Source organism: Pipistrellus hanaki (assembly GCF_964339955.1).
Source record: "Pipistrellus hanaki genome assembly, chromosome: 4".
Lineage (NCBI taxonomy): Eukaryota > Metazoa > Chordata > Mammalia > Chiroptera > Vespertilionidae > Pipistrellus > Pipistrellus hanaki.
In genome coordinates, this window is record NC_140506.1 from 76,665,810 (window position 1) to 76,692,800 (window position 26,991).

At 46.7% G+C, this 26,991-nt stretch overlaps 1 protein-coding gene across 1 annotated transcript in view; it reads left to right on the forward strand.

Moving 5' to 3' along the window:
- The first annotated feature begins 709 nt into the window (after window positions 1-709).
- GALNT17 (polypeptide N-acetylgalactosaminyltransferase 17) overlaps window positions 710-26,991 on the forward strand; it is a 395,934-nt gene continuing 369,652 nt past the window's right edge. Inside the window, exon 1 of the mRNA XM_084880693.1 lies at window positions 710-2,242. Within this exon, the coding sequence (XP_084736819.1) occupies window positions 2,005-2,242 (238 nt within the window). The 5' untranslated portion in view covers window positions 710-2,004. The remainder of the gene's footprint in view (window positions 2,243-26,991) is intronic.

A 26,991-nucleotide genomic window follows, 5' to 3' on the forward strand; every position in this document is an offset into this window, starting at 1 on the left:
GGTTCCAAGGGATAAAAGGATGATTATGTTTTCATGTACTTTTCTACGTTAAAAATCAATGCTTAAGATAATAAATAGGCAACAAAACTTTAGTGAGATGGAAACGATGTGATGAAAACTACCAGATTCATTGCCTGATCTTTATTAGTTGGCAGCCTGGTTTCGTTTTTAGGATAAAGGAATTAAATGGATCAAGGAGGGGCTTTGATTTCCAGCATTTAGAGCTCCAGCTTTGGGGAGAGAAAGAGATCACGGAAACCCAGGAGCCAAAATATGCTTCTGATCATAATAGGCGTAGAGGGGTGTGGGTGGACAAAGAAATTGTGACTTAGAATTTTTATACGCAGGGAACCCACCCAGCCCGCTATTTTGCCCTGCCAGGTTCCCAAAGTAACGGAATCCAAATCTCCAGGCCAGATTTTCCCTCTAGCCATTCCCGGCCACGCAGAGCGGAGCTGGGAGCCCACAGAAAGGGATGTCTTCATCGCCAACCAGGGATGGAACAAACCCGCTCGCTCAGGGAGCGCTGAGAACCGAGGGGTCCCTCCACCGCCCTCAGCAGCCAACATGACTTGACTGCCCCCCATTCGCGCGGTGCCCACTCTCCCGGCGCCCCCACCCTTTCCGGGTGCGCGCGCAGGAGCCGGCGAGCCGGGGAGCTGTGCGCCCGGCAGCCTGCGGGCGGCGGCCGGCGGGCTCTGGCGGAGGGAGGGGGGTGTCCAGTGGCCGCGGCGGCGGCGGAGTAGCTATTACCGCAGGGGGTCCCCTCGGCCGCGCCCCGCTGCCACCTGCGCGTCTCCCTGGACCCTCCAGCGCCGGGCCGTGGGGCCTGTCAGTGCCGCAGCGGCGGTGTCCCCGGGTCCGCCAATTAGGAGCCCGGGCATTTGGCTCCCGGGGGCGCGGGGCGAGCGGCGCTGCCCGTTCCGGCGTGCGGAGGTGGCGCCGCGCGAGTCCCTCCCGCCGCGCCCCCCGCGACGTTTTCGCAGGGGGGGAGATAGAGAACTGCTGTGACTTTTGAGGTCCGACTCCTCCTTCCGGCCATCCTCCTGACGCGCCAGCCCGAGAGAGGCCAGCGTGACCGGCAGGCCCCGAAGGCTCCAGGCGTGGTGCTGGGACTTGGAACGGGTCCCGAGCCCGCGGCTCCGTGCGCGCTGGTTCGTTTGGCGTGGGTTGGGGTGTCCCCAGGCGCAAGGGGGCGGGAAGGACTTCGCACTTTGCTTCGTTACCCACCCCTCCCACCCCCTAGTACTGTTTCCACTTTGAGAGTCATTGAGACTTGAGCCTGACTGCGGAGCCCCCCAGGAGGATGCGGGCGCCGGGCGCGCGGGCTTGCCTTCCCCCCGCCCGGCGTGATGAAGCCGGTTTGTGAGCGGAACAAAGGCACCCGCCCCGGGGGGGAGCGGGTCCGGGGCTGAAGACCGCGGGGCGCGGGCGCGACAGCCGGCTGCCTGCGGACTCGGGTGGTGGCGGTGCCGCCCGAGGAGGCGAGGCGCGCTTCTCCGGGGGCGGACCACGAACCCAGAGCCCGGCACCTGCGCGCCGTCCCCGCCCCGGCGCCGGGCAGCCCCGCCTGCTGGCCCGCTGGCCACGGAGGTCTCCTGCTGCCGCAGCCCCAGTCCCGGAGGCCCGAGTGCCAGCGACGGACCACTTGCTGGTGCGGAGGAGAGGCCCCCGATCTCCGGCCCTTCGCCGAGAAGCCCGGGCGCCTGGAAGGGGCCGCGCGCCGTGGAGTGTACGCAGGCGGATCCGGGAGCACTTCTGCACCCTCAGGGCTTCCAAGTGAGCGATTTGGCCCTCCCCCTGAGCGCCCTGCTCTCTCCACCGTCTCGGCCGCTGGAGCATCCGCTCTGTGGGGCCGGCGGGAGCGGCTGGGATTCTCGCTGTCCACCCGGAGTGTGTGGAGTGTGAGGCTCTCACGGTCCCGGTTGCCCCGCGCCTGCCTCGCCGGAGCCAGAGCCAGAAAGGGCACACGGGTCCGGGGCGAGGGCCGGTCGGGCGTGTTTGATGGCTTCACTGAGAAGAGTCAAAGTGCTGCTGGTGTTGAACTTGATAGCGGTGGCCGGCTTCGTGCTCTTCCTGGCCAAGTGCCGGCCCATCGCGGTGCGCAGCGGAGATGCCTTCCACGAGATTCGGCCGCGCGCTGAGGCGGCCAACCTGAGCGCGCACGGCGCCAGCCCCATCCAGGACGCGGTCCTGAAGCGCCTCTCGCTGCTGGAGGACATCGTCTACCGGCAGCTGAATGGTAAGGACGCGCGCCAGCGCCCACGGGGCTTCGGTAAACCCCGTGGGGGCCTTGGCTTGCACGCGGTTTGGGGGAGCCCCACACCTCCCGGCTCCCGCGCGCTCCCTCTTCTTACCCTTTCTGCCCTGCCTTGGCCAAGAGGCCAGGGCTGCTGGAAACAATTCCCCCTAAGTTTGCTTTTATTGTGGAAACGTGTCCCTACAGCTGGTTCCCGCGTTCAGGGACGTGCAGGAATCATTACCTGGCGACTGAATCCCAAGTGCAGAAACCAGTCCCGTGACCAAGTGACTTAGAGAAAGAAAATAGTCTTACAGTTTAGCGTTTGGTGGAGTCTGACTGGGAGGGACTTTGGTGGGCTTTAATGTTTACAAAGTCAAGGCCTCAGGTCTGGAGCTAGTGTGCTTGGGTAGTAAGTTGGAGGAGGCAAGCTGCACGGCTAATAATGAGACTCCTCCTCCATTTCGCAGCCCAGGGGGAGGCTGCTATTAAAAACACACCTGGCTTCGCCCAGAGAAATGCCTGGGGGCGATGTTAAAGTTCTTGGTGTTCCGGGAAACAGGTTTTTATAGTGTAAAGCGAGGTGTGCCATCCAATTACAGCAGGTCCTCCAATAACTTGAATTCGTTCAACTTCATTTCCTAAAACGTTGATGAAATGCCGAGGAAACTTAGCTCTTGCTCATATCAATTAGCTTGCGGTAAAATTGGTTTCGTTATGCCAGTCTTCTTAAAGTCATAGGATCTATCCTTGACGTGAAGTGATGACTTCCTGAATCTGTCCCATCTCAAATGTTCTCTTCAGTGCTTTAGGAGACGAGAGATATTTAAAGTGCTCTGGTTACATCTGGTCCAGGGACTGACAAGTCCTTGTACACTAGTCAGGTTGAGAATTCCCTACTCAGGTACAGGCAGCTCTCCAGGGCTTGCATAGCCGCTATCTGAGGCAGATCTAAGGCTGCCACCTCCCTTCCTGAGTTTCTAACAAAAGTTCTCATGGTAGTTCCAGAATTAGAGATAATCACAAAGATAATGATTACAATAATTGGTAGAATTCTTGCTGTGTTCCAGATGCTGTGCAGGGCTGTCATAAGTGCATTGAATGCTGTCCCCACAATCAGCTATGAGAAAAGAAGGCTTGGCGAGTTTGACTAAGTTGCCTGGTGTCCTGTAGCTAGTCAGGGGTAGGGTCTGGAATCAGAGCCCATTGTCTGGTTGACCACAGAGCCTATGTTCTTGACAACTTCTATTTACCGTCTCTTCCTAATTATAAGCAGTTTTAAGTTTGATGACAAGAGGATTCTACGTTAGGAAGAACTGACTCCATTGTCTTCCCTGCAATTAGAGTGAGAGACCAGGCTGGCGGCAGGGAGAAGAATGACACCAGATTGTTTTCCAATAATCCTTTCTGGGTCCTTCTGGGTGGGATGTGGGCAGATCTCTGAAAGAATGGTGTTCTCTGTATCATTCAACAAGTACCCAGGGTTCTTGAACTTACCTCCACTGTGGGAAGCTGCAGCCCTCCCAGCCCCTCACAGACATTGTGGCCTGCTGAGCGGTCGTGAGGGAATGCATCTCCTGAGTGTCACAAAATTACTACCCACAGCTCATTTCTGGAGGAATTAGAAGCTTATGGGGAGGGCCTTATTATTCTACACAGATACCTGCCATAGAGGGACCTGTAGGACCCAAAAGAGAGAGTGCAACATAGCCTGAGCTCCCTCACTGTCCAGCTGCATTCAAGACACAAGCTGTTTCAGTATTGGTTTTAATTAGGAAACTAAATATGATATAGTCATGCGTCCATAAATATCCCAAAAGGAAGAATACAATTCCAAAATATATCTCCTAAGTGACACCCAGGGCTCATTTAGTCTTTACCACTACTCTAGGAGATAGGTGCTCTCTCTTCACCCCAGTTAGCTTGCTTACAGTCAGCCACCCAGTCAGGGGCCTGTAGAGCTGGGACTTGAACTCAGATACTCTGGTTCTGGAATTGAGGTTCTTAGCTGTTGCACCAGTGAGTCTCAATCTTTCCCTCTAGATGCTTTCTTGTATCTGTTCTTCCATTCTTTCCGTGAGGCCCCACAGAGAGGGCCTGTTAAGACACATTTCGGGCCCCACCCTCAGAGTCTCTGATTCCGTAGATCTGGGGTGAGGGCCTGAGATTTTGCATCTCTGACAAGCTTGTGCCTGGCCCATGGTCCCCTGCCCTCTACTCTGCTGCCTGCATCAAGCAAAGCAAAGAGGAAAAACGATTTGTGTGCCAACACCGGGGTGGGGGTGGGGACTACTGAGAAGCAAGAGCTTGCTTCAGATGGGCTGAGGGTCTGGCTTCTGCCATGCAAGTGACTCCGTGGGGGAAAGTGGGGGTATCCTGTGCTTGGGACTGGCTGGGTCAGGTGCCAGGGGTGGGAAGGCTGAGTTTTCTTGACTTGCATTCTCCGAGGAAGAGCTGACAGGAGAGCAGCGTTGAGATCTTTTCCCAGGCAAGCCAGGAATTCAAGCTACAACTAGGTAGATGTTATCCTCCTGCTGCAGAGTGTAATTTGTAGTGACATGAAGCCTGGAGGAGGAGAGCAGGGGAAAGTTGTAAAATGGAAGGAACCCACTCCTCTCCACCCCACCCTCCAGCACTCCCTCCTCTGCCTGTGCTTGCTTTGGGTGCTGGTGTCCCGCCTGCTGAGGTGCTAGGCCGCAGGGGCCACCTGCTGAGTGGAGGCTGGTGAAGGGAGGAGAGGTTTCCCGGTGCCTGAGTGATGGGGCCTGTATTGCTGTGTCCATTTGCTTTGTACTGTTCCATCTGTTCCTACTGAAGGAGAAGAGGGAAACCTTGACTTTGGCATTCTTTGTTCCTCAGGATTATGGGGGGCCTGGGAGAGCCAGGCACTGGGCATATAGTAGAAACAAGGCCACTTGGGTCCAGCCCCTCGGGTACAAAGTGGGAGCTAGTATGTATGTGTGTGTGTGTGTGTGTGTGTGTGTGTGTATATATATATATATATATATATATATATATATATATATTTAACTTCTTTATTGATTTCAGAGAAAAAGAAAGAGGGAGAGAGAGATAGAAGCATCAATGATGAGAGGGAATCATTGATCGGCTGCCTCCTGCATGCCCCGTACTGGGAATTGAGCCCACAACCCAGGCATGTGCCCTTGACTGGAATCGAACCCAGGACCCCTCAGTCTGCAGGCCGATGCTCTATCCACCGAGCCAAACTGGCTAGGGCGGGAGCTGGTATTTTAAAGTTTTCCATATTTCTTAAACCTTTCCTGTGAACTCTTATGAAGTTCCAGCAGCAGGGACTCCTGGAGGGCTCCAGGCATTCCCGGTGCTCTCTCAAGGACAGGTTTCCTTGGGGGTTCTGACAGGGCCCCCTGGGCTGGGGCACCTGGATGACTCAGATATCCTCAGGATTTATCTCTCTGCCAAGACTCTTGGTACCAAGGTTTCGAATCCTGCCTTTTGGAAAAACAGTTACAGGTTGTAATTGTTAGTGTTTTTGTTTGTCTTAATCCAGTCTGAAAAGGACATTTTAAAGTGACAGTGGAGATGTTGGTATTGGAGGAAAGAGCACACAGAGATGAATTAGTGTTTTCTCTCTAGATGCTTTCTTGTATCTGCTCTTCCATTCTTTCAATGAGGCCCCATTGTTGACCCTGACCTTAATGGCAGTACCCTCTAACCCAGTGCCCTGCCTCTGGTCTCTCACCCCTCTCTTCCCTGAGCATGCGTAGTTCCAGCTATCCGAGTGGAAAGCACCACCTCCTAAAGGTCCCACACCTACCAGGGGTTCTCTGTTTCCTGAGGGATCATGGTCAGGCCTGGAGGCTGACAGCCAGGACCTGCCACAGCCTGCTCCAGTCCCCATCTCCCACGTTCCCACCCTTGCTTCAGTGTTCTCTGTCTCTTTGAGCCATACTGATCCACTTGCTGCAATACCTCTCATTTGCCTTCAGATTGTAGCCTCCACATTTCAGCCCGTCTTTGAGAAGGACTAGGTATCCTGGTTGTCTCTCCCTGCCCCTTTCTACATTCTTCTTTAAAGCTTGGCTCAAGGTCATGAGCCCTGGGTGGGGAACTTGTGCCAGGACACAAGGTCTGAGCTCTTCCTGCTCCAAGTTGGCTGAGGCTCAGCTATCAGTGACCTTTGTACCATAATTTGGATTTTTTGATACCACCTCTATCCCACATAAACTCATGTGGGATCCTCATTGCTTTTTCTCTTTACCTGTATGCGGTGGCCTTAGAGTCCACCTCTTGGTGGCATACAAAATGATCCTTAGTCCCTGAATGACTGCACTGGCTCTTGTCTTGATGTCTCTGTGCATTGGGCCATCATGCTAACCAGGGGTCTTCAAACTACGGCCCGCGGGCCACATGCGGCCCGCAGAGGAGTCTGATCCGGCCCGCCAGGTCTTTTGGGCAGTGAGCGCAGCCGAGGTGTTACAGTAGGAATTAGTAGTTCATATAGTCCGGCCCTCCAGCTCTCTGAGGGACCGTGATCTGGCCCCCACTTTAAAAAGTTTGAGGACCCCTGCAACCCATTGAGATTTTGGAGCTTATCTATTACAGCAGCTAGTGCTAATTACCCTACTTTGATTAGGCAAGGTTAGAACACTTGATTCCCTAAGTGACAGGCCACACTATCTACTGTAGGTGTCTGTCCTCAATTTATAGGATCAGGAAATGCCATTGCACCTTGACCATAATGTGGGCACCTAAGGTTTATTGGTTGATTGATTGGATGTGAGCTAGTTTTAGGAGATAATTGATAGCCACAAAGGAAATAACCTCAACGCTACAAAGGCTGAGTTGGGTTGGGTAGATATGATGAGGGGAAGAGGGTGGGAAGACTTAGATGGAAAAACTGAGTGTGAGGAGCCATTTTGCCTGTATCATCTTGCTTGCCTATACCATCTTGTTTGCCTGTACCATCTTGAGGCTGCTCTGGTACTTAACTTTCTTGTCTGAAGGGCACCCAGTCCTTCTGAGGAGCTTGGAAGTGATGGAGTCAGCCAGGTTAGGGAGCAGCATGTTTTAGTATGTTTTCTTTGAATATGTAATTTTATAACATGAATATCGTTTTATGTTCCCTTTTCTGTAGAGTAAAATTCCTATTGTAAAAAATTTGGAAAACCAGAATAAATTCATACAGAATGTGTGAAACTGTTTTTTAAATGGCAACATGGTGGTTTTGTAGCTGCCTTAGGAAAATGGACCCAGGGACAGGCAGGTTTCTCGTTAGATTCCTGTGTAACTCTGTACATGACTTTTGGCCTCCTATCATCCTCGGAGGAAGTTATTTGTTTCTCTCATTTTAGAGCCAGGGAAGGTGAGAAATTGATAGGATGTTACTTAGCTTGGATGAACAGCCAGTGAAGGGCCGAGCTAAGATTCTTCAATCCCCCTCTCCTTGTCCCCAATCCAGCACCTCCTGAGGAGTCAGGGGAAGACAGTGGAAGGGTGTGGTGTTTCCCTTGCCCCGAGCTCTGGCTGGTGACCCAGTCCCTCACCAGAGCCCCTGTGCAATGAATTGGAAAGACACATGTCACTACTTGGTTCAGTAAGCCCAGGGCAGCTCTGTCGTAAGTGGAAATTCAATCGATTCAGGTTAGGTTCCAAATTTAGATTTCAGAAGGATATTGAATAGAAGCAGGGTTGCTTGAAGAAATTGAAAATCTTTGTGGGAATGGGGAAAAGTCAGAATTACCTGTCCTACTCCTGCCCCCAAGCCACATAGGCAGACAAGGCTGGAGTCTGAGCTGCAGAAAACCAAGACGTCCCCAGATAACCAGGTGCAGCCCACCCAGCCAGATACATAAGCCAAACCCTCCAGTCAGGGAAAGTGAGTTGGTACAGAGAGACAGTGATAGAGATTTACTGGACAGGCATCCAGGGTGGGGTCAGAGAGAGAGGGACAGTGTTTGAAAGCATCTGTTCATGAGACCAGAGTCGACCCACAGCTGTTTCCTCTTTCCTGCCAGGATATAGATGTGGTCCTATAGACACTACCCAGCTGGATGGTGCCAGCATTTCCTATAAGAAGGAAGTAACGGAGGCCCAGAGGGCCATGGTGGTATGAAAATCCATCACTGCAATGAGCATCAGCAGGAAACCAGGGCAGTGCCTGCCTCCACGGTTTGCCTGCAGGCCCTCAGGTGTGGGGGCCTGAGCTCTGGAGGGAGGCTCTCTTCATTTACCATCGACAGACGGATAGTGCCTGGTGGCAGCAAGTCCCTCCCAGAGAGAAGGGGAATGCAATTTTTGGAAAGCCCTCAAATGCAGGCACATCTGGATTGGCCAGTATGTGTGCTGCAGGTGCCCTCCCCAGGGGGTCGGAGTGGGGGTGGGCAGCTGCTGCCTGCCCAGCCCATGGGTATCCAGGAGAGGCCGCCAGTGCCATTCTCCAGGAGGAAATCCAACCCCCTGACCTTTGGTGTTGCCAAATTGGGAGTGTCCTTTGTGGACAGGAAGAAGGCTCTGTAATTGGAGCTAACAGTGACAAGGGGGAGAAGGGATGTGGGCACAGCGAGGCCCATATCAAATGGAGAGAGGACCTAAGATTAGACAGTCCTTAAGAATAAAATATTAGAAGGAAGGTTGTTGGGCACCAGGCAGACTGGGTTTGAATTCTGTTGTAACCTTGGGCGGATCACTTCACTTCTCCACTGTGCAGCGGGGTTGTTCTAAGTCAGGATGGATCGGGATCCAAAATGACCAGCAAGAGACATAGGGCCAGATGCCTAGCAGCTGGGAGAATGCCAACTGCTTGAAGGTAGGGACCTTGCATGCCTGCTCCCTGTCACAGTCCTGATGCTGAGAACTGCTTTGGCTCATAGTAGGTGCTTAGCAAATCTTCCTGGAATGAATGCGTGAAAGCTAGCACTGCATTGTGGCAGAGTGTGGCCATTGCCACCTGGGGTAGAAATCTCGAGGGGTAAGAGGAGGCCCTTTCCCTTTGACTTGCTTAGACTCTGAATTAACTTAGGACCCTTCTCTCTTTGTGTGTGTTTGAGGCTGAGCTCTCTTTCCTTCTCCTTTCGAATCCCTACAACCCCCAACACACCTCCTCCGCTTAGTAATGATGATGCCTTCGGGTGATCACTTTTGAGGCCTAAGAGAAGAAATGACAGCCTATACATGTCAAGTCCCATTACAGAGCATGTGGGTCCTTCACATCTGTTAGCGAGCCCTGCCCCACTGTGAGGTGTGGGCTGGAATTACAGAGAGGTGCAGACTTTATGCCCAACTAGACACTTGTGGTCTAGTTGGAAAGATAGGTTTGTAGGATATACTAGGTCCCAGAAGAATATTAGAATGAGTATGGAAGGGTGAGGCTTGAACTTGTACACAGTAGGTGCTTAACCAATGAGTGTTGAACAGGAGAACTCAGCAGTTTTGACACATGAATCATAGGAGACAAGTAATGAGGCCATCTGGGGACCTGATGTTGGGGTTCAGTGTATGTGGACAGGTAGGACAGTGGTTAGAACATAGGAGTGGGTATAAAGCATTGGTGTCACTGGCCCAGCTGAGCCTCTGATTCAGGACCTTAAGTGAATCCAGGTGCATCTCACTTCAGAGCCCCTTCCTTGGCCACATCCCTAGCTAAGAGAACTGCTCCCTTTGGAAAATCTGAATCAGCCCTCAGGCACTCTGACCTGAGTGCTCCCCTCCAGCTGGCCAGCCCCACCCCCAACTTCATGAAGGCACCCAGCCCCCCAGCCACACCCTTTCTCTAGCTCCAGCGGCTCCATCCTTCCATGTTAGCCTGGACAGCCCGTCCCATGGTGAGCCTGGCAGGAGTTTCCTTGCCAGCTCCTTCACGGTCTTCACCTCTGCGTCCTCTCCTCCACCCACACAGTGATGCTCTGATGAGCTGAGGAAAATGGGCCCAGGGACAGGCAGGTTTCTTGTTAGATTCCTGTGTAACTCTGCACATGACTTTTGGCCTCCTATCATTCTCTGAGGAAGTTATTCCAGAGGAAGGCCCACCTCATCGCAGGAATTGGCGCCTGGACGATGCAGGCTCTGCAGGCTTAGCAGAGCCCGGCTAGTCCAGCACCTGATGATAGGTGTCACTCTCTGCCCCCATCCCCTTCCCACCCAAAGAGAAGTGGGTAGGTGGGAGGGTTCTATGGGAAGCCCTGGTGAGGAGAGCAGCGCCATTCTCTCTCCAAACCAAGCTTTGTCCCAGCAATGGCTGCTGCAACCACCATATGGGTCTGCCTCTGAGGCTACTGTCAGGCATCTGGGTCCTCCTGCCCTTTCTGGATTCATCCCTCATGTCATGTTGCAGGGCAGGACCTGCCTCCTCAGCAGCTGCTGAGGGGTCAGAAGATGGAATTCAGAAGTTCAGGGGACCCAGCTCCCATGGGTTAGCCTTTGACCAAGGGTAATAGCTACAAAAGAGCAGATAAGTTGTCACCCCTCCCCCCCCCCCCAAACAGGAGACCTGGGACTCTCTGCCTCTCCTCCCTCTCCCCCTTTCCTCCCTCATTCCCTCTGTTGCTCCCTTTCTTTCTCCCTCCTTTCCTGATGCCTGTAATACTTTTAGAAAAAAAATGCAGGACTCACTTGGTTGAAAGACCATCCTCTGCCTTCATTATTGCTCCTCACAGGTCTTTAGACTGTTCTGACATGTGGATGACAATCGGCTTAGCCACTGATAGAGAAGTTTTTGCTTTTAATAATGTTCCTGTCATGGCTGAGCCTCAGCCTTGCATGCATGAGTAATAAACCTCTGCCGTAATTACAGGCAGCATCCAGACACCGGCACACGAGCGAGCTGACAGTTAATAGGGAGCAGGGTTCCACAAGGGCCTCCTTCCATCCTGGTCTCAGATACAATGCCTAATTGTGTGATTAGTGTTCACCGAGGGGTGCATAATGGTTATGCATGGCTTGTTAGGCGCTGTCCCTTCCTGGTTGAAAAAGTACTAACTACTACATGGTCAGGAAACCGGAGTTCCAGTTCTACTCTGTTTCTGACCAAAGCTCGTGCATGTAAAAATGAGAGCTACATGACTTCAGGGTCCGTTAACTTTTCAGATTATGAATAATATGCCTCTACCCGTCTTATTAAAACCTCATGCATTCTCCAAGGACCCGATTCTGAAGCCCTTTATACCCCGAAACCTCCCCTGGCCACCTTGTCAGAATTAATTGTTCCTTCTCTGAACTTTAGACTGAACTTCGCATGGGTCTCCCTTTAGCCTTTGTTGATCTGTGCCTTGCATTAACACGAATTGTTTACATAGTAGGACCCAATAGTTTGCAAGAGAATAGATTTTATTCATTTTTTTAAAAATCCCTCTATAGGTCATTTAGGGATTAATTCACAAGCAGGTAACTTTTTCTCACTTAACAAGCCCAGAAGTAGTGGTAGGATTGACCCAGAGTCCTGAGGTCATTATGATGACATTATAATATAATTTCTTTTGAACTGTTCTTCATAGTTACAAGAAGGCTGCTATAGTCCCAGTCATTGCATCCTTACACAGCGTAGGAATTATTACTGGTATACCACTGGCCATATTTCCTCCTATTGTTTAATCAGGAAAGAAAATCTTTTCCAAAAATGTCCCTGGATGGGCTTCCATGTGTTGAGAAAACAGTCATCATCTGACCAACCTTCAAGAAAATAGCTGCTTTCCAGAGAAATTAAGTGTGGTGGAGGCAAAAGAGAAGAGAAGAAATAGTATTTGCATTGGGAAATGTACATCTTCTCTACACCCCCATTACATTTTTAATGAATATTAAAATGAAGCAAGATTCTGCTACAAGGAATTGAATTAACAAGGATATTCAATCCCTTGAGCATTCTGGTTAAGTTGGATTTGACTTGAAGACATCTCATAGAGTGAAACTGCCATGAATCTAACCATGTTTTGTCAATGATACACGCACATTCGTTACATCTCTGAAGTTGAGATCCATTTTATGATCAATGGTGTATCATATTTTAGTTAGTAGTATTTTTCCCTTTATGGGTACATAAAAATGGTACAACATACAGTGGTAGGCATTGCAGATTCAATGAAATACAACGCATGATATTTGTACACATACATGTATACCATGGTTTATTATTCATAGTGTTTGTATTGAGCAAGTGTTTCATGGTCCTTAATTCTACATGAGACCTACTTATACTATTCTACCCATTTTATACCATAAAAAAGCCTTGTTCTCTACCTTCAAGGAAGTTCAAACTAAACAACCCCGGGTCTGTGGCACAGATCAGAGTGGTGAACAGCATGAGAAGAAGGGTGCCAAGGGGCTTACCCTCTGAACACAAAGGAACCACTCTGGCCATCTGCGTTAGCTATGTGTTGATATGAGGAAGCTGAAACTCTGAGCAATAAATAAGGTGTCCAGAGACATGGTTGGATAATCACAGTGACTGTTGCCTGACAATAAGCTTTTATTTATTTAAATGCAAGTGCCTGCCGTTAAGCTTCAGCTTGCCCGGGCATCCATTTCAGAGACATCCATCATGAATAAACATATTGACAACTACACGACTAGATAAAGAGCCAGGCAGCCACACCACCCCCTTCCCCCTCCGCCCCCCATCAAGTTCCTCTTTTGGAAAGCTCTAGGTGACAGATAACTGACTTCCTGAGTGACCCTGCTTTTCCTTTCTTGCACTGTAATTCCCAATTTTATGTTTTAAACTCACCAATCGAGAATGAATTTACAGAACCCTGGGCACCCCAGCTTTGACCCCAATAAAGACAGAGCCCCAGGCCTGCTCTCTTGCCTCCCTATCTGACCTTGCTGTGTGGCCTGGGGTGTCTACCCTTCAGGACTTGTGAGTAATGACCTTGGTTTTTCAAAGTTCCCTTCTTGTACTCATAATAAGAACTCTAGCCAAAACCGGTTTGGCTCAGTGGATAGAGCGTCGGCCTGCCAGGTTCGATTCCGGTCAAGGGCATGCACCTTGGTTGCGGGCACATCCCCAATATGGGTGTGCAAGAGGCAACTGATCGATGATGCTCTCTCATTGATGTTTCTAACTCTCTATTCATCTCTCTTCCTCTCTGTAAAAAAAATCAATAAAATATATTTAAAAAAAAAAAAAAAAAAAGAACTCTAAGGGCCAGTCCAGCCTCAGCATTGGCTTTGATCAGGGAAATGTCTGTGGGGGCTGCAGCTGGTAGGAGGGGCTCAGCGAGAGCTCCTAGGTGCTTCTGGCTGATAGCATCACTATCCTTAGACTGACACTGACCCAAAACAGGCACCCACCAGCTGCCCCTCTGGGTCTTCCTTTGTGAAGCTGATGCTGGGAGAGGGCCTCAGTGCTGACCAGCATCGGCAGCTGGTCTGGGATTTGGAGAGGGGCACGCATGGGGATGCAGTGACAGGATGGTGGCAGGGAACCTCCCTTCCCTCATGCTCAGCAGTTACTAGTGTGTAAAGTTGTAAAGCTGTTCATTCTGGGCCTCTATATTATGCTGTGTGAGTTTTAAATCCAGCCCATAATTAGACAAAATATGAGAAAAGTGAAATTGATATTAAGTTAATTAAAAGGCTTTGCTTATATTTACAAGGAAATTAGCACAACAGGAGTGGCTGACAAGAGCACATTGTTAATTTCTTCTTCATCTGGGCAACTCTCAGGAGGCCTCAGGCAAGCTTTGTTCTTGGCTTCAGCCCTGTGCCCTCCCTACAATCAGATATGCGTTGTTTTGGTATCATGCTAGCTTTAATTGGGTATGATCCAGTATAAGCTTGTAATGGTCATATTTTCAATGGTACCAAGCCTTACATAGGAAACACACCATCCACCTGAGGGTTTGAGCCGAGAAGTGTGTGTAGGGGGCTTCAAGGATTATATCCACACATAGCTAATGTAGATGTCCAGTGTGGTTCCTTTGTTGTTCACAGGGTAACCCCTTTGCCACCCTTTCCCTCATGCTGTTCACCATTCTGATCTGTGCCACGGACCCAGGGTTGATTGTGTTCTGTAGAAATTTAGTTTGAACTCCCTTAAGGTGGAGGACAGGCCTTTTTATGGTATCGTTTATACCAGATCAGATTCTGGATTAGGGAGGCTGACAGGCAGTATAGAGCTACCCTTATCTCTAGTTGGGGTGGCAGAGGCAACACGGTATTCACCGTAGACTTTTCCTCTTTGACACAGAGATAATCTGTAGTCTGCCCCATAGTTAGGTGTGGCTATGAGATATATCTAACTTCCGGGCAGTGGAAGATGGGTATGTTTGCCATTGTCAGGCCTGGCCACATAAACCTCTGTGGGGTCCTCCATACATTTACCTTTGCCTTTACCTTTACCTTTACCTTTGCCTTTACCTTTCTGTAATGGTCTTAGAGTCCACCACTCGGTGGCATACAAAATGATCCTTAGTCCCTGAATGACTGTATGGAGCAGAGCACTGCCCTTCTTAGCTCTGTCTTGATGTCTCTTTGCATTAAAAGATGAAATAGAGAGGGGCTGGAGACCGGGATGCCAGGACACAGGCTTTATTGAAGAGAAGAGTACCACTGCTGGCTGCTTCCAGAGAGAGAGCAGAAGAGAGCAAGGGCCAGGGTACAAGCACTTTTTAAGGGGAGGATAAGAGATGGGGCTTAGGGCACTCAGCACACACTGATTGGTGGTTTCGTTTAAGGCCTATGATTAGGGACGTAGGGACTTAGGAATCGGAGGCTTAGGGTATTTGGCAGGTGCTGATTAGTGGTTCAGTGCTCAGGAATGTCTGGCTGCAGGTGGAGTTTACGTCTGTCCATCAGTTGGAGGAAGGGAGGATCTATCATGCATTAGACCATCATGCTAAGCCATTGAGATCTTGGAGCTCATCTGTTATGGCAGCTAGTGTTAATTATCCTGACTAATTTGATGAGGCAGGGTTAGAACACTTGTCTACCCAAGTAACAGGCCTGTCTATCTACTGTAGGAAATCAAGGTTTCTGTCCTTGATTAAGATGATCAGCAGATACTGAGTGAATGAAACAAAAAGTGACGTTGGGTAAGGTAGATTGAAAGCCTGCTGGTTCCAGACCAGCTTTTCTATCTGCTCTACTGTTGGCTTTAAGAAAATAGTCTTAGGTCCCAGTATTCCATTGTTCTGAATGATGGAATGCTTGTAATCATACCCTATTTATGCTCCATGTTGGAGATGAGAGTTAAGTATTGAAACATAGCTAAGTTGTTTGCAATTATAAACCACTAAATAATATATGCATTGCTTTTACTACATCTTCTGCTGATGGGAATGGCATTTTTCAAGATGAGACAAACCGAAAAGGTTAGTTTAAGAATTAGCAATTAAAAAAAATCATGATCTTTGCTGCCGCTGCATTTTAAATCATGCAAACATTTATGTTTGTGCCAAAGTCGCACAGTTTCCTTTAGAGAAATTACTGAAATGCATTCGCAAGATAAAAATGTAGTTCGGGTAGAATATTTAAGAGCTCTTTAATGATGTTAAAACTTTGCTAATTTGCCAAGTTGTTCTAAAATCCACTTCAGTCTTGCTTCCTGCCTCCCCTTCTTCCAGCCGCTGAACTGATTCCAAGAGATTTGAAGATAGGGGCTTAGAATGCTATTAAAACACACACATCTTATGAAATAATTTTTCAAGAGTTCCCCTCTCCCCTCTTCATTAGCTGAAGGTGAACACTCAGGAAGATAGAAGAATCCTTGGGCTGCGATTACTTGAACAGAGCAGTTTGGGAGAAAACAAAAGCTATACAGCAGGTACTAATGGGTGGTTTGGATGAAACACTTGTATGTTGCTACTCTCCAGTAGCCTTTACATATAGACCCTTGGGGAGAGTAGGCTGCTCTCAATTCTTCTACTCGTCCTCCTCACTCAGATCTCCCTTTGGCATCACTGCAGCCAGTGAAAGACTTGCAGCCCCTCCAGCACCACTACTCTGTGGGTGCTCCAGCTCCCTCTGCAGGGCTCTGAGAACCCCAGGCTGCTGGGGATCCAGATCTGTCCTTCCTCTTCTCCACAAGAAAGGACCAGTGTTAATGGTGCATGTTTTCATTAGAGTGTATGTTCATGGGTATCTCTCAGGGATGGTTGGGTTGAAAGCATAATCTTCGTTAGAACATTGAGTTCCAGACAAGAGCCAGAGACTGCAGCCCTGGTTTGCTGCCAGAGAGATCCCCCTAACCAGCTGACCTCCAGGGAGCGCCAAACAGTGGCCTGAGGGTGGGCTTTCACGCTAGAGACAGGGAATCTCAAACTTCCTTTGACTAGTACTTAAAGCTAAGCCAAAGCTTGGATTTGGGGCAACTCGCATAACATTGCTGAACTCCCGTTTACCCATCTGGGAGACGTCAGCTGCTCTTATGAGTATGACAAAGACTATGCAAGATGATATTTTAGAATACTTTGAAGTGTGCCTGTAAATAATAAGAGAATGCTGATAAATGGTTTTATTAACACTATAGCAGTGGTAGACAGAATTGGAGCAAGACCTTTAATCCCCCTGCCCACCCCTCCAAGGACTCAGTTTTCTCCCTGGTGAAAGCTAGACAAGATCTAAAGCATTTTCAACTTCCGTAATTTTATAGATCAGATAGGTAGAGTCGACGATTGAAAGAGTGTCTTTTCCTATCAATAATGGCTGGCCCAGACTGGTCAGATTTGCATCTTTTGGCAGCAATAAAAAGTTCAGTCTAAAAGAATGAGAAATGATTTTCCTGGGCGTAGTGGTTTAAAAAACGTATCTGTAAATTCTTTGACACTATTCCCAGCAAAAGGTAGAGTTTAATTCCCCATTGATTATTATGGGATGGCCTTAATGACTTGCTTCTGGTGGATAGAATTCAATGGAAACGATGTTGCCTGACTTCCAAGAGGCTGGATCGTGAGCTTCAGTCCACCCCACCCACCACTGCCCTGGAGCCTCTTCAGCTGGTGCCAAGAGCAGAGAGGAGCTGCCCCCACCCCACGCCCTGCCCAAATTGCAGGTTCATGAGCTAAAGAAATGTAGTTGTTCTTTAAGCCACTAACCTTTGGGGTGGTTTGTTATATAGGAGTAAGTTACTGGATTACTAGGCCGGTATCCCCGTGTTTATTAATAAGGCGGTGGTTTTCCTCCTAACCATAAAAAATGGGTTCCTGATTATAATGATGATGATAACAGTGCTAACAGTAATAAATATAACAATAGTAAACATTTATTGTGCACTTCCTTAAAGTACCCAGCACTATGCTAAAAAGACTTTATATGGGTGTAAAAGTGAGCAATGCATATTTTTTTTTCCAAGTCTTGGGTTTATACACCACAGATAGGCTATGGGTAATAGCCTAACTATTGCAGAGAGGTTTAGGTTGGCCAAGGACTTAAGATGTCTTTTAACTGAGTGTCAGCCTTGGCCTGGACCCCTGTGCACTGCTCTGTGTGTAGGTGGGAGAAAGAAGGGTGGCTGGTCTGCGATAGCTCCCTCCCACGAGGCATCACTTAGCTAACATACAACATCCTGTCCAGGCTCATGGACCAAAAGTTCCCAACATGGCACTGTTTCAGGTCCCTTAGCAGCCTCTAGGGCACATCCGACAGAACCTGCTTCTACAGGAGACAAATGATCACCTGCCTTTTGTGGAACCTGGAGGATTTGGTGCTTCTCCCAAAAACACACACGGCAAAGCTACAGAGCACCTGCTCTCCAGAAGTTTAAACAAATACTGCAGACTTCTTTGATTCTAGTTAAGTACTTTGGGAAATAGGGAACTTGCCAGAATTATGGTTTTATAACAGAGGAAATGAATCAACATCTCACTTATTCCACAGCGAGAACCTTTTTTTATTTTTTTATTTCAGTGTTAACTTGGACAAAGGCACAGAGCCTACAGCTTTCACACTTAGTGGAGACCACAGGATGCACTAGGCAGTGGTCGCCAAACTGCGGCTCGCGAGCCATATGTGGCTCTTTGGCCCCTTGAGTGTGGCTCTTCCACAAAATACCACGTGCAGGCGCACACGTACAGTGTGATTGAAACTTCGTGGCCCATGCGCAGAAGTCGGTTTTTGGCTCTCAAAAGAAATTTCAATTGTTGTACTGTTGATATTTGGCTCTGTTGACTAATGAGTTTGCCGACCATTGCACTAGGCCAGTGGTTCCTGTGCCTGAGGCCAGTTCTCAGATCTTTCATCCTGAAGGTTCCCATTTTGCAGATGCAGGGTGGGACGTGGAAATCCTTCCCTTCAAAGGCTCAGTGGAGGATTTTGGTGAGCAGCTGGGAGCCACTGGGATGACTGACACCTGTGCTTTGATATACTTCTTAGTCCTTTCCTCCTGGCAGAAGCTTTTCAGCCCTCATACCTCTGCACTACTTCTTGAGGGCAGATATCACCCTTAGTTTCAACGTCTTCGACTGTAAAAATAAAGTTGGCTTCATAGGGTTAGATGAAACCTGTTGGGAGGATTAGATGAGTTTATTCATGTGGGATGTATGATATAGTTCTGGCTTCATGTAAACCCTCTGCTCCCCTCTATCTTCTCCTCTCTTCACCTCTTCCCTCCCCTTCCTGTCCTCACTTAATTAACTTTATCACCGGTGTTTGACTCTTTAATGTCAAGGTTTAAAAATTTCAGAGTGGATCCCCGTGTCCTGTCTGTCTTCAAAACAGATAATCTTTCTTGTCTCACCGTGGTAAGAACACTTAGCATGAGATCTGCCCTCTTGATCAAGAGATGTTATTGTGGCTCTTGCTTCTCTGGCCCAGGCTGTTGGCACCCTCTTTGGGGCTTATGCTGCCTCCTGTTCTGCCTACACCATGCCTTCATCTCGTGCCATCTGCGGTGTCTTTTGTTTGGTAAGCTGGATCTGGCAAAATATATTTCGGTCTGTTCATTTTACCTTTTCATGTAAAACCTGCTTCTCTGGTGTTTCCTGAATCAGTTTAATGTGCTATTAGTCTGCTGCTTTTTCAGGCCAGTACCTCAGTCTTTCCTCTCACACCAATGCCTATCCACAGCTCACCCATGGGAACTCCCACCTCCTCTGCACTGTTTCCCCTGCTGCCTCTTCCCAGTGAGGCTCTGTCCTGCAGGACCCGGGGATCCACTCTGACATTGTTCCTGCTTCCAAGACCTGCTCTTTTTAAGTCTGGGCTGCATGATAGCCTCAGTTTTAAGAAGGCAACTTTGTGATGCAGTGTGCAGAAATCTTCTGCATTTTTCCAAAATTCATATGGTTGCTTGGTCCACACCTAGTTGCATACCTTTCTTTTTTAGCTTTTTTTGTGGAGTCATTCTAAAGCATTCAACTTGGTTTTCACTGCAACAGTAATCCTCTTTCTTTTCTCACTCATAATGTCATCAATTTATGTAATTTAATAGAATTACGTAATTATAGTAACAAGCACAGCTGGCATGAAGAGGAAAAAAAAGCCAGCGAACTGTTGGCAGGTATACAACTCAACTGGTGAGAGCAGAAACAGGCAGATCAGATAGGAGGGGTGCCTGCCAGCTGAGCTGACAGTGTGCTGGCGGCTGTCTTCCTTCTGGTCCACAGAGGTGATGGAGAGTGGCAGTCAGTCTGGTGCATCAGTTAAGAGTGTCTGTTGTATTAAATTTGCATGTTCATCGGGAAAACGAGGGAAATAGAAATCAGAAAGCAAAAAAAGAAAGGTTTATAATTCTACAGCATTAAAATAACAAGCATTTTGCTTCCCCCCCCCCCCCGTAAACATTTTTACATCTTTAAGATCATACTCATATGTAAACGTTTGTATCCTATGCTTTCTGTTAATAGTAAATTTTCCCATTTACTGAACACCTTATGGTCATTAATTTTAGTTGCTGAAAGTTATTTTTGTGCAGAGGTTTTACCATAAGTTACTGTCTCACTTCACTATAGACAGAGATGTAGATTGCTTTGAAATATTTATTCTGTGGGTTTTTTTTTTTTTTTTTTTTTTTTTTTTTTTGTGTGTGTGTGTGTGTGTGTGAGAGTTTATTTTGCTCATTAGATTCCACATTTAAGTGAGATTATATGGTATTTGTCTTATTTCACTTAGCATAATAATCTCCAGGTCTATCCATGCTCTCATAAAAGGTAAGATTTCCTTCTTTTTTTTTTTCCTTTTCTTTTTCTTTTCTTTTCCAGCCTAGTAGTATTCCATTGTGTAAATATACCACAGCTTTTTTATTTACTCATCTACTACTGGGCATTTGGCTTGTTTTCAGATTTGGCTATTATAAATGACTGGAGGCACTGTGCATGAACATTCATGCACTGGAGGGGGCGTCCCTCAGCCAGGCCTGCCCCCTCTCACAGTCTGGGTGCCCTCAGAGACGGGAGGTGACACAGAGATCAGGGGAAGGCGATGCCCCCGTTACACCTCTGCTGCTGCCTTTGCCGGCATGTGCAAGCCTCGGCTGGCCCTGATTACCTGAGCCTCGAGCAGCCCTGTGTGGCTGGGCAGCTGCCATCTGAGACTTGCCTGTGCCTTGGGCCAGCCTTGGGCTGCTGGGCAGCTGCCATCTGAGGCTTGCCTGCACCTTGAGCCAGCCTTGGGTGGCTGGGCAGCCACTATCCAAGGCTTGCCTGCACCTAGAGGGAAATAGAAATTAGAAAGGAAGAAAGAAAAAGCAAACAAACATAAGGCTTGCCTGCATCCCCTGAGAGGCTGGGGGGCTGAGGGGACTGAGGGACTCTGGAGGCCGGTGTGCAGAGTGGCTGGGCCCACCTGGGGGCTGGTCCAGCCTTGCCACTCCCCTGCTGCCCGGCGAGGCTGACAGGACTGGGCGCTGCCATCTTGTGGCTGTGGGTGCTGCCATCTTTGGGATGGCGAGAGAGTCAGTTAGTATATTCCCTCCTTATTAGATAGGATGCTTCTATGAACATAGGGGTACAGTACATATATTCTTTTGAATTGGTGTTTCAGGATTCTTAGGATATATTCCCAGAAGTGAGATTGAGCAAAATATAGAAACAGAAGCATGGATACATGGAACAGATTGACAGCTGTCAGAGGGCAGGGGTGGAGCTGCTGGTAGAAAGAAGGTGAAGGAATTCTCCAAAGAACATATATGCATAACCAATGAACACAGGAAACGGTGTGGTTATGGCCAAAGGGAATGAGGCTTGGGGGCTGGGAGGAGGTGGGCAAAGGGTGTGAAAATGGGGGGACATCTGTAATAGCATCAACAACAAAAATAAAATGGATATTGCAGGGAAAAATATTTTTAAAAATTTATTCTAAATAATGGTGTGATGAACATCTTTATATGCAAATCTTTAAATCCATTATCAAATAGAAATAGTCTAATGGGTAATTTATTAGGCCAAAAGGTATGGGCTTTTTAAAGGTTTTTTGCTATATCTTGCCAAACTGGTTTCCGTTAGTTTTGTATCACTTTATAATTTCACCAACAATGCATGAAAGTCCCTGTGTTGCCCTGTCCCCCTTTACAATGACTAGGTAATTTGTAAAATCTTGTCAATTTGCTAAATAATCACATATTCCTATTTTAGCTTGCATTTTCTCGATAGGTAGTAAGACTGATTATTTTTCCAAATGTTATTTATTTGCATTTGCATTTTTAGTTCTGATTTAAAGTTCTGATTTAGCTATTAAAAACAGAATTTTTCTGTTGATTAATTCAATTGTTCATTTGCATGCATTTGTTTTATGTGGCGAAGAAATTATCTGTGTTCAGTGTTTATTACAAATATGCTTTCCAAATGCATTGCTTACCTTTTAGTGTTGATAATGTTTTTAAATGGAGTGTATAGGTTTTACATTTTCATAGAGCATTTAATCTTAAAAAGTTTTATCTCATTCAGTGTTTGAAGAAATATTCATATATTTTTTCAGACTTTAAAAATGAAATTGAATTTTCAGCATATAGCTAAAAATATACATAGGAATTATAATTAGGAATTATACTTGGGAGTTGAGGATCTTTTTCATTTGATCTTTTTCATTTATTTTAGTTTTGTCTCCCCCATTACTTGAGTAATTCTGCTTTCTTACCAACTCATGACCCTCCTTTGTCATGCCCTCAATTGTTATATGGAAAAAGAACAATAATGTTTCTGAGGTGTTTGTTCTGCTCTAATTTTATATCTATACTTGAATCATTGCCATGTTGTGTTAATTATGTAATCATATTAGTCCTCATCATTTGTCTTCTCTTATTTTTTTTTCTTTTTAAAGATGCTATGCATCTTTCTGGTCACAGGGTCCACATACTGGAATTCTGAATTTATTTGTCTTTCAAAGACCAGTAACATTCCAAAAGGAAAGGTACATAGATGATAGATTTTCAGGGGCTTTGTTTTGTATTTTTCTTTTGCTTTTACACATATATGCTTTGGCTAACTATAAAATTTCTTTGTCAGAATCTTTCCCCCAACAGCTATGACATTATATTATAACATTTAGTGTTGCAGTGCATAAGTTGAGTCTGTCTGCCCATCCACTCATCCATCCATCCATCCATCCATCCATCCATCCATCCATCCAGGAATAGCTATGTAATTTGTGAAGTCTGTTAAAAAACAAAAATGTGGCTCTCCTTGTTCAATAATTAGTAACAATTTCAAGATGGTGACAGCAGAACATTAAATCAAGTTCAGGGCCCTTCTAAGCCACAGGGCTCTGTGTGACTGCACAACATCACCTGTGAAGTTGGCCCTGCACTTATTCCTTTCCTGGACACTTATGGAACACCTACTATGTGTTGTGTGTTTTAAAGGAAAGAACCCTCAAGATAGAGTCCTGTGAAGGACACCAGCGAGCCAGACATGGTATTATCAGTACTTGACAGAGGTGTGCACAGGATGCTGTGCGTGCACAGAGGAGAGGGAACTCCACCAGGCCAGCTGCTTCTGGAGGAGATGATGCTTGTACTGATGTCCTAAACCTTTTGCTCTGAGTGGCACAGGGAGACTTTGAGCTCAACATAGTGGCATGCTTCAATTCAAATGCTTTCCAAAGATCATCCATGATGTTATATTGTAGGCGATATGGGTGAAAGGAAGAGTGGAAGCAGTTAGGAGCTATTGCAATCATCTGGGCAAGAAAAGATGGCTGGACCTGTTTGGAATAGTGGAGGTTGTAAGACGTGAATATATTTTGAAGACGGCACTGTGATGATCTATGGATGAAATAGATATAGGGTAGGAGATAAAGAGAGCCATTGACTCACATTTTTATCTAACCAACTAGAAGAGTTGTTATTCACTGAGATGAGATGAGGAAGACCTAAAAGGGAGCAGGTTTTGGAGGAGATGTAACATCTAATTATGGACACATTAAGTTTGAAATGCTTACTCAGTGTCCAGTGGAGATGTCGATTAGACAGATGAATGTGCAATTATGGATTTGAGTTTGATCTAACATCAGGAAGAGGTGGGAGGGAAGAGGCTTTGCCAAGGAGATTGTTGGAGAAGAGAAAAAAGATACGGTCAATAAAATGTTCTTGGTGACTGATTGGATACAGGGAGGAAGGAAACAAGATTTAGAAAATGGAACTCATCAGCTTTTAAAGTCCTTCCCTCCCTCATTCATTAGCCAAACAGGGATTCTAGAATATGGAGTCATTTCATTTCTTCCTTCCTTCCTTTCTTCCTTCCTTCCTTCCTTCCTTCCTTCCTTCCTTCCTTCCTTCCTTCCTTCCTTCCTTCCTTCCTTCTTTTCTTCCTTCCTTCCTTCCTTCCTTCCTTCCTTCCTTCCTTCCTTCCTTCCTTCCTTCCTTCCTTCCTTCCTTCCTTCCTTTCTTTCTTTCTTTCTTTCTTTCTTTCTTTCTTTTTAAGAGTTAGTCTTGGAGCTATTTCTTCTAGTTTAGATTCCTGTGGGAGTTGCTGAAGGTAATTTCTTGGTATTTATTTATGATGAAGAGAGAATTATGCCACTTAAGTATTGAATTATTAATGATTTAGGAGGAAATGATTTCTTTCAGAAACACCAAATCTGAAGGCCCATTAGCTATAAGCCAAGTAGTAAATTACCTCTTTCAGCAACAGGCCTGAGAGTTGATGCGCATGGAAAGGGGAGGCTGTGGTGACCTTCTGTGGGTTGAATTTGGACAGTCCTGATGTTGGAAGCAAGTGCAGGATTGATTTGCTTATGATGCTCAGCATATTTTAGAAACTCATCTTTCCTTATAGAATCCATTACTATGGGATTAATCAATCACTAGGGAGAATGCTGGTCACTCAGTGGAAAATCAGTAGATTTGGAACTGAAACAGCATTTTCAAGATGCAAGAAAACTGGGTGGGACCCAGGCCATTCAGATCCAACCTTATGGGTTCTTCCCACTCTGGCTGACCATTACCAGGGTGGTAATAAATTATGCAAGATAAAATGTGGATACTCATCCCCTTTCAAAAGTAAGAGAAATATTTGCAGAGAAGGGAAGTAGTGGGGAAATGCACTTAAGTAGGACTTGCCATGATGTGTGGTATTCTGTCTCCATTTTGAAACTCAATGCGGGGACAGAGAAAACACATATTAAACCACCGAGTAACCTGGTGAGTGTGAGTGTGGGTGTGACCAAGTATTTATTTTATCATCATCTCAGTCTCTCACTTTCTAAAAAGAGGTTAAGTGATCTAAGGACATTTGCTGTGTTTTAGAATGGATTAAAACCCGCCTTTATTTTCAGTGAGTGATCTAAACACTGTATAACTCATTTATAATTGAATAAAAATGTGGTGGCTCTTTACAGATTTTGAAGGCATTCTCTCCAAAAAGGCTGTTTTGTTTTCTCTTTTTGAAATAAACATGAATTAGCATACGAAATGAGGAGGCTGTGAAAGGAATCAAAATTAACTGGAAAGGGATTTCACACTTTAAATGCATTACACATTCCTATTAGGAGAGATAGGGAGAAACAGGGAATCAGTTCAAAGAGAAGCTGAGGCTCATAAAAGAGTGGCCTACTTCAAGAAGATGAATATTTAAAGTAAGAAAAGCTTGAAAAATAATTTACTTTCCACTGATGGACCGCAGCTCAAGATGACAGTGGAGCCTAACAGAAAGACAGGCCTTTCTGGGATTGGCAAGGTGCTGGGGAGCATTGAGGTGCTGGGAGGAAGCCTAAGCTTGGAGTCTGAAAGTCTGGGTTTGAGGTCTGGCAGTCCTGATTAGTTTTTTTTTTTTTTTTTAAATATATGCTTTTGTTCCCACCCTTAAAACTCTTTTCCTTGCCCCACAGTGGTGGCTCAAGTGTTGACCTATGAACCAGGAGGTCATGGGGTATGCAGGAGGCAGCTGATCAGTGATTCTCTCTTCATTGATGCTTCTCTCCCTCTCTCCCTCTTCCTTCCTCTCTGAAATCAATAAAATATATATAAAACCCCCCATGATTTTCCTTTGTATTGCAAATGAAATTTGCTTGAGTTGACTTGAAATTTGAACTTAAGCCTGTTTAATTTTTCTAGGTGTACAGTGAACCAGGAACAGAGGCGTTGAGGCGGAGCTAGATGTTTAGGGTGGGTGGGTTGAGTATGGGGAGTGACTGCCTCTGGAAGTGACTGGCAACCCTCCTTGAAGAGGTGTGCTGCAAAGACTCCAGTGAGGGGCACTCTCCTTCCCCACCTGAAGCTCTCTTTACCTCCTGTGTGTGGGTCCTCTGGAGAGGGGGTCACGAATCTCGCGATAAATACATGATCAGGGAGGGGCGGGTGACGTTTCCTCCTTCTGAAGAGTGTCCTTTGCAGACTGGTACCGACTTCATAGTTGCAGCACAGTGTGCCCAACCATCGATTTTCCTTTTGCGAGTGAAGATGTGGGTGCTCAGTGTGGGTGCCTGACGGAGCTCAAACAAAGTTCTCTGTTTACCTGGCAAATGACTCAGAATTTCCTTGTGAATTAAATGTAAATAATGCCCAAAAGACTTGCTCATGAATTTCAATTTTTTACTTACATTTTTAAAAAGTTTTTAAAGTAGCTTTATGAAGTATAATTAATGTACTATAAACTGCACATGCTTAAAGGGTAGTTTGGTAAGTTTTCGGCATATGCGTGCACCAGTGAAACCATCATCATAATAAAGAAGATAAACAGCCCTAGCTGGTTTGGCTCAGTGGATAGAGCATCGGCCTGCAGACCTTAGGGTTTTGGGTTTCTGGTCAACAGCAGGTTCCTTGGTTGCAGGCTTCTCTCCTCAGCCTGGGCCCTGATCAGGGTGTGTGGAGGAGGCCACCATTTGATGTGTTTTTCTCACATTGCTATTTCTCTCAATCTTTCCTTCTCTTTTCCACTCTCTCTAAAATCAATGGAAAAATATCATTGGGTGAGGATTAAAAAAGAAGAAGAAGATAAACATATTCATCACCAAAAGTGCCCTGTGCCCCTGTGTAACACTGTCCCCCTGCCCCTCCCACCCTTAGGCAAGCCCGACCTGCCTCTGTCACTGTCGATTAGTTCACATCTTTCCCGAGTTTTACCTGAAGGAGATGATATACAGTGTGTGTTCTTTTTTGGCTGACTTCTTTCACTCAGCATAATTGTTTTGAGACTCATCTGTGTTGTAGTTTATATCAATAATTCATTCCTTTTTATTGCTGAGTATATTCCATTATATGGTTAGAACACAATTTGTTTATCCATTTTTCTTGTTGATGGACATTTGGGTTGTTTCCAAATTTTGGCTATTCCAAATAAGACTGCTCTGAACATTCCTGTGTAAGTCTTTGTATGGACAAGCTCTCATTTCTCACAGGTAAATACTTAGATGCAGAGTGGAGAGATCACATAGTAGGTGTATATTTCACTTTTAAAGAAATAGACTGTTTT